The 8,845-nt window shown below is 33.9% G+C and overlaps 1 protein-coding gene across 1 annotated transcript; it reads right to left on the reverse strand.

Moving 5' to 3' along the window:
- Window positions 1-4,380: 4,380 nt before the first annotated feature.
- Window positions 4,381-5,896, reverse strand: LOC149191172 (aspartyl protease AED3-like). The gene has a single exon (XM_089413524.1). The coding sequence runs from the start codon at window positions 5,860-5,862 to the stop codon at window positions 4,468-4,470; it is 1,395 nt and encodes a 464-aa protein (XP_089269650.1). The 5' UTR covers window positions 5,863-5,896; the 3' UTR covers window positions 4,381-4,467.
- Between the last annotated feature and the right edge of the window lie 2,949 nt (window positions 5,897-8,845).

Below are 8,845 nucleotides of genomic sequence, written 5' to 3' on the forward strand. Positions count from 1 at the left end.
AGTCAAATCTTCAACCATGAATGGTTAAAGCCCTATTCACAAGTTCTTTTATATCAGAACTCAATCACTCCACTTAAACCTCCTATCGGGACTTTAAACCTCCTCATAACATTCATTATCTCTTTACCTGCATATATATAACCTTTCCTTTCTTTAGGCTTGGTTAATATATATTTATCGCATAAAATCTTCTATCGACACTATTTTCCTTATAAAACCTTTTATAAAGGAAATGCCGCAAAACATGCCTTTTTATTTTATACGACCTCTGCACGACTTTCGAGGTTCCACCTTTATCACAATCAGGTATCGACTCCTCTGTGGTTCATAATAATACACACCTCCTCCACACCCGATATGTGATTAACTGTCGAACTTCAGAAAAGTGCCCATATAACCATGTCTGAGTATTTTACACTATCGGGAGCATTAATCTTTTGGTTTTCCTTTAAAAACCCTCTGGGACAACAAAATATCAAAAATACACAAAAATATAGGAAATTCAAAGGAAAGCTCTGCCAGAACACAAAGCTGGATCTTAAATATCATGAACCCGAATCTATGAATTGTCGAGTCTGCAACCTTGTTACTTTTCTGCAGCGCTCCCACCACCAAAACCTCTGATCCCCGATCAGCAATCACTCCGATCGCTATCAAGGTATTGATATATCGCATATCGGCCATCGGCAATCACACTTCCTTCAGCCAGACCCCTTCCACTTGAATGCACCGATCCCCGATTACCTTACGGACCCAATAAGGTAATCGGTTACGTTTGATAAGGTTTCGGGTCTGGCTACCAAATTGCATATCACTCTTTCTTTTGGGCAAGGTTCATTCCTCTCTTTGGATGATTGCGATGCAACATTCATTAATAATATTGATTATATTATTATTATTATAATATTTATATTTGTATATTATTATAATAATATAATAATAATATAATATTATAATCGAATATTATTAATAACTATATAAATAGTAACAATGAGATTATTTCTATATATTATTATATAAATATTATAATAATAATATAAACTCATAGAAATATTATAATAATATTGATTATATTATTATTATAATAATTATTATATTTATATATTATTATAATAATATAATAATAATACTACTACAGGTGCCCAGAAACAGAGGAATATGCCAGAACCACCTATGCATGCATTTGTGTGGAAATGGACTTCAGCGCCGAATTCCCAGTGGAAATAAACCTAACAAGTAAAGACTATGTGTGGAACCAGAAACTCGATTATGAAAGTGTCCTCTTCCGATGTTGATCTTGCTTTAAGACATGCCATCTAGCGAAAAATTTCCCAAAAGCCTCCCAAAAAAATTCTACTAGAAAAAACCACCACAAATGTACTTGGTGGGAAGGAGCACAAAAAGAACACTACATTGTCATCAAAGAAGAATACTCTAGAAAAAACTTTGAATCACAATAAATCGGGCAAGAAGGAAACAACTCTCGAGACAAGCAGGGAGAAAGCCCTGCCCAACAACAAAAAAGTGAACTCGACAACCGCTCAAGCATCAACAGTTCTGAGGATTCAAATACCGCACAAAATAAATCTTCATTTAATAGCAAAGCATATCTCATAGACCAAACTTCTTCTCCGAATATCTTCAAAAGGACGAACATAATAGATCGCAAAGCTAAGACACCAATGTCCCAAGAACCAGAAGAGATGAAGGAGATGCAAGATAAAGGAAGTTGGAAAACCGTAGAGAAAAAAAAGAAAGCTACATCACCAATCTCGCCAAGAAAGACGAGGAGACAATTAATTAAAAACTAAGAAAATTACAGGTCTGATAGACCAATTTGGTTTCAGTGGATGGTAACCACTATCATTATCATCATCATTATAATATTATAATCAAATATTATTTTTATTATTATTATATAATATAACTGTTATTTTTTTTTATAATTTTATATTATTAGATTATTTAAATAATATAATGATAATCTAATATTATTATGAGCTATTCTTATTATTAATTAATATTTATTAGGAGTTTATATAATTAATATAATATTTATAAAGTAACATATATAAATAATCTAGTTTTTAATGTTTATATAGTAATACTCATAATAATTAACCCTATGTATACAAACCTTAAAATAAGTATTAAAAATACTAAAGTCTAATAATAATAATAATAAGAATAATAAGAGTTTATATTATTATAATAATCATAAATATATAATTATATAAGAATATAGTTTCTATTATTTGTATAGCTATTAATTATCATAAATAATAAATAATTGGTCTTTATTGTTCTTATTATAATAATATTGATTATATTATTATTATAATAATAATTATATTCGTATATTATTATAATAATATAATATTATTATAATATTATAATCAAATATTACTAGTAACTATATAAATATTAACAACCACATTATTTCTATATATTAGTATATAAATATTATACTAATATTATAATAATAATAAAAACTCTTAATAATACTATAATAAGATTGATTATATTATTATTATAATAATAATTATATTGATATATTATTTTTATAATATAATATTATTATAATATTATAATCAAATATTTTTATTATTTTTATTATTATATTTTATTATAATAATAATAATAATAATACAATATAATTGTTATTATTTTTTATAATTTTATATTATTAGATTATTTAAATAATATAATGATAATCTAATATTATTATGAGGTATTTTTATTATTAATTAATATGTATTAGGAGTTTATATAATTATTATAATATTAATATAATGTTTCTACAGTGATATATATAAATAATTTGGTCGTTAATATTTATATAGTTATTAATAATCCTAAATACCCATAATAATTATTAATGTAGTTGATATAAGCCTACAGGTCTATATTAACCACATTGGAAAATGTGGTTGTATACACCTATAGGCATGTTTATCAATCACATTGTTAAATGTAGTTGTGATAGTTTTAACTAGTTTTGAAATTGTAATCATCAGCTTTTACCTAACATTAAAAATAAATATTACAATCATCAAATTTTATATTAAATCTTTCTAAAATAATTTTATTTTCAATTATTTCCTTATAAATTTTGTTAGTAGCTAGTAAATTGATAATGAATATATGCATCTATAACTTCTTCTTTTTTATGAAGATTCATTTTACCTCAGTTGCGTTTTAAATCTTTTAAAATTTCACAGTTCTAAAAATGATTCAGATCTTTCCCATGTGACAGGAAAGAATTCAATGTGAACTGATTATGTTGTGAAAAACGCACCTCTGCCTCCAGCTCGAAACTCCTTGGATGACCATAAAAGAAGCGTTTCTGCTTATACAAATAAGTTAATCCGAGAGATCCATCCCTCGTAACGTTTTATATTATGCAATCTCAATTATCTACAAATTCATAATTTATAAAATCACACTATTGTTATATTATGCAATGTCAATTATGTGCAAATTCATCAAATTCATCATTTATGAAATAACATTATTCATTACCTCGTTATGATAATTTAATTATCGAGTACTATAAAATATTTTCTCTATTACATTCAGAAATTAAATGCTTCAGTAGGGATGCTTGTATCTATATTTTAAAGCCTTATTCTAGTTTTAGTTCTCACAGATATTTTCGTATAAGAGTATATCATGATCACTATCTAGCGTAGGCCATGTAAATTTGAATTTATGAATGTTTGGGTATTATGGCCATATTTCTCTAAATTGAGTAGAAATTATATATCGGATATAAAAGAAATAAAATCATGGTTGTGTGACATTGCATTTTAATATATTATAAACAAAATGTTTACGTTGTGTTTTTAGTTTTACCTTTTTCTATAGAGATTATCGTTTCATGGGTATTAAAATAGCAGTTGTCTATAATGCTACTTTTTGAAAGCTTTTTAGGTGGGTTTTTCTGGTCAAAATCCGGCAGAAATTTATTGGAATCACAAGTTTGATACCTAATTTCTGCACAATGTTTTCTAAGGTACTGAATCCAAATATGCAGTTAAAAAACCATTTTAACTGCAACAAATCAAGATTTAACCTCAATTTCTTCGGCCGGATTCCGTCACCGGAATCTCCAAAAAGTAGCATTATAGACAACTCCATTAAAATATCATATTTACCGAAATTTGTATTTATGAAATTCCACAAAACGCTAAAATATGTTTTATGGAAACCAAAACAGTTTGCTGATAATATGATTCTTATTAACACGAAGAATAAAACAAGAGTGAGGAAATAGCAAAAAGGCCTGACTAAATAATACAGATGACTATTAAGAGCACTGTCGCAGCTATGCACCAGTTGGGCTTTCATACGACAGATCATTATTTAAAAGACGGTTAATGGCATGGAAGATAGAAGGGGAGTTGCAGATGAAACATAGAAAATGGACGAGGGAGGTATCAGAGAAGAAGGGCAAAGGAAACGTTATCAAGCACTTGTACAACTTTCCTGAGCAAATCCAACTCGAGAATTGGGGACATCAAAAACGACACGGAAATTCTGTTGTTGAACATTTCCTACGATAGAAAAAGGAATGGAAAGAGAATTAGAAGTCGAGAAAGCCAAGCAAGATAACCCCGATCCTGGGCTGAATAGGATATTTTCCTTCGGCAAATCCAGGTCCACGCTACCATCGAAATGTAACGTTATGGTGGGAACGTCGACGGAAGAAGAAGATAAATCGTAACAAGTATCGAAATCTCCAGCTGATGTCGGCTGCGTATTAGGAATATGGCTGCGAAAAGCGTCTCTGAGAGCTGTGTAAGCAGAATCAACCAGATGGGTGATCGTTGTTCCCGAGTCGATGATCGTACCTCCCCCGCCGCCAGTACTCGTTGCGGGGACAGGGACAGTCGTGTCACCAACGCTGATTCCGTTCAAGTTGACGAAATAAAACGTCGGGTTTGAAGGATCTTTTATCAGTGTGGTGAATTTCAAACTTGGGGAGGAAAGAGCAGCTTCCTTCCCAAGCACAAGGGATCCCGAAGATGCTGACGATGCCTGCAAGCTGGGAAGACAGTAAGAAAACGTTCCGCCGAATAATTCTGCGGTGGGCTGATTCAGCAACGAAAGTGGTCCTCCTCCCAATCCCATCAGCCCCGGTTGATTTTGACTTAATCCGCTTACGGACTCCGCACAAGCGAATGAGAAATTAGGAAGAGATTGAGCGCCAAGAGTGATCGCGTCGGAAGAAAGTGGACCCTCCACAACAGAGCGATCTCCATACGACAGTTGCACATCACATACGTTATTTTCCCCGCAATTCGCGTTAGGAGCTTCCTGACATGCCTGTGAATTGCAGTCTAAGGAATTATAGGACGAAGACAATGTGGAGTCGAAAGGTGAAGCGGCACTCGAGTCGCAGCCTTGGCACTGTGCGCACGGAATCCAAGCAACATTACTACCCGTATCTATAAGCGTATACATGCTTTGCTTGGGCGTGCCAAAACCCACATTTATTATGTACTCTCCGGACCCTGGCATAACAGGGACGTTAGCGTCGTCTTCTTGGTCGATATTGGAGGAACGAGAATTCGACATGGAGCGCTTCAAAAACCGGAGGCGATTGGCGTCGGCTTTAATTCTTTCAGATATCAAGCTTTCCCACGTCCTGTTTGGAGGTCGGAAAGGTGAACACTCTGAATAAAGATGCATAAGGGGAAAGCTCACGCTACGTTTCCAGTTCCCCACTTTTCTATTCAAAGGTTTGACACTACTCCGACACTTCGCAGCGGAGGCCTCGACCACTCCAGACATTATTACAGCAACCGACATGAGACAGAAGAAAATCGCTACAAACTTGATCATTGTGAAGAAGCACATAGTATTCTATTAATTAGAGCAACAGGGACGAAAACTCCACGCTACTCAGCAGACTTCTGTGTTTGAAGAGGCGGGGCGATCTTTGTTATATAGTGCACACTCGATGCATGTCTTGCCTTGTTACATACGTCGGGACTGGTGTGGTTACTTACGTCACTATAGAACGCTAATTGCGGAGATATTTATACGGTCTCCTCGGCCGTGACTAATCTGCCAATAGTTTCTCTAACATGCAATTTAGAATTAAAATATATGTGGAATCCAATCATATTCCATATATGCTTGAAGAGGCGGGGCCATCTATGTTTTGCCTTGTTACATACGTCGGGACTCGTATGTTTACATGACTATCGAACGCTAATTTCGGCTATATTTATACGGTCTCTTCGGCCTTGACTAATCTGCGGATAATTTCTCTAACATAAAATATTATAATGAAATTACAATTAAAATATATGTGAAATCCAATCATATCCACCTCTTACTTCATCTTCTAGTAGCCAACCATGTCGACAGTTCTTTCAAAGTCGACGTGTGACTTGTGACAGACGTGGGATTTCCGATTTCACCTAACACGAACCGTATTTTCAAACGCGGTTTTTGTCGAAATTTTAAATAATATCTTAAACATACTTTATAGTGAAATTATAATTTAAATTTGCCGTTTTTTAATCAAAGCATAATGCAAATATATTGTTCCCATCTTCCTTCATCATCAAGTTACAATCGATAGCGACAGGTCTTTCCAAGTCGACGGGCGACTTGTTAGATACGTCGGATTGCCCCTATGCTCGGCAGAAACCACCTTTTCAAACGTGATTATCGGTATCGTTTAATCTGCTGCAATATTTGGAATTTTCAATAATCTGTTAATCTTAATCTTACTTTCCAGTGAATTTGTAATGGAAATAAGGGTTCCGCACCTTCATCTTGCACCGTTAACAAAAGATATCGACAGGTCTTTTCAAGGTCGACTCCAAGGGCATTTTGTTTCTGCAGTATATTCTCAATTCTGCGTGCATACTAGTTCCAATTTGACGGCAGCTAATTTCACAGCGTGAAGAGATGCAAAAACCCAGAGTGAAGCTCATTTTACGTTTAGGTAACTGCTCGGCTATGTTCTTGTTGATGTCCCGAAAATCGTTGTATTAACATTGGGGGATAACCACCCCGTCCGAACCTTAATACAGTTCCTTTTCCGTTTGGAATGGTGGCTCCGACTGGGTATAATTGGACCAGTTTCCCAATAATGAATAAAAGGGGTGGATGAACGATTGATTATCTAATCTAACGATAGATGAATAACTTAATCTATTAACAAAAATAAAATAACTACTACTAATCCCGGGAACTATTATTTTTTAAAATGTAGCGCTTGATAATCTTTGTCTATAGACAGGTATATAGATGACTCTATCTAATAAACATAGACATTTATTCATTCAATGATTACTTTGTTTAAATAGTTAAACAAAGTGATTAACACAATATTGCTACACTTATCATTTATATTATCGATACATATATGATCAAAAGAAAAGCACACTGTAAACATCCAATAGTGGAAGGAATAAAGAATGCTGTTAAAAACACATGCATATATCCGATAATAGCAAAAGCGGTCAAATGACAATTCATATAAAAAGAATGAACTCAGACATAGATAATAGTACCATATGAGCTGCTAATCACTCCCAATATCAATCGCTATTTGAAATTCTTCTTACAACTCAGAAATATTTTCAAACAAAGACAGTAGTGCACATTCGCATAAAAGCTTCTTTGTCAAAATCAGAATGATTGGCCCAATTTTATAAAAGAATATGCCTGAAGTATAGTAGTGCAACTTCAGGTTTTAAGTCATATACAAAACTTGCGACCCTTTCTAAATACATGAAAGGGTCTATAAATACTTAATTAAGCTAACTACCTATAAAACTAAAATCCTACTTAATTGGTATCAATTGATTTTGAATATCTCCTTCATGGCAATCTGGCAGTCGGCGACATGAATCATCACTTAGGCTGTTTGCCTTTAAACCTGAGTTGGCATATCGCAAGCATTGGCTCCACTTCTGGTTGTCTGTTGAGGCGAGAATTGAGTTGGGCAGCATAGGTGGCATCCTGTATATCGGGAATGATATACCCAATTGCCTCTGTGAGGCATTTGAGGGCGGCTCTTTGGCTTTATGGTTTGACTAAGAAGAACCAATAGGTGTCCCATGCCAAACTGTTAATTCCTGCGATTAATCTCCCATTTTTCTCTAGTTTCGGATAACATGACTGCTGCAATGTTTTAGCCGCTGTCAATTTACCTGGAGTATATTGAGAAATCATGTTAGACAAGTAGAGAGTATTATTAACCAATTCAACCAAATTACTTGTGGTTAATTTGCATCTTGAAATTGCTCTCTCTGTTTTCATTAACTGGGACTGCCATTCCGTAAATAATATCTCCTTATGTGATTCTAGGATTTTTGGTAAATTAGCCGCCTGTCCCTAATCGGTGTCTTGCCACTCGAGAAAATTAGTTAGTGTTTCATCGGCTTGATACAAGTCTGTTCTAGCTTTTTCCGATTTTTCACTTATTAATGTCGTCAAATCGCATAACGGTTCCGCTTGGGCGATTTGTTGACATAAAAGCTTTATCTGTGTTATCAATGCCTTGTTTATCTGTAATGCCTCTGCTCTGAATTCAGCTAGCTGTGGAAGATTCTTTTTTTTCTCTAGTTGGGCTGATAGTTGAGCAATTTGCTCATCTTTCAACATCAGCATTTGTTCATTCGTTGGTTTTAGTTGTGCCAATGCCTCAGACAGCTCTTTCTGCTTTTGAACTGCACTGTAATCAATCCTCTGTTTCTCTTCCTGCAATCGTTTAGTCAATTGATTATTTATTTGCTGTTGTGTAAACAATTGCCGTTCTGCTTGCTTTGCCTTCTACTGTGCCTCCGATAGTTGTGCTTGTAGTGAAAAGATCTCCTGG

This window comes from Pinus tabuliformis, chromosome 3_1 (assembly GCF_031772625.1).
Source record: "Pinus tabuliformis cultivar Carrire ecotype Pingquan chromosome 3_1, CPIR1, whole genome shotgun sequence".
NCBI classification, from domain to species: domain Eukaryota; kingdom Viridiplantae; phylum Streptophyta; class Pinopsida; order Pinales; family Pinaceae; genus Pinus; species Pinus tabuliformis.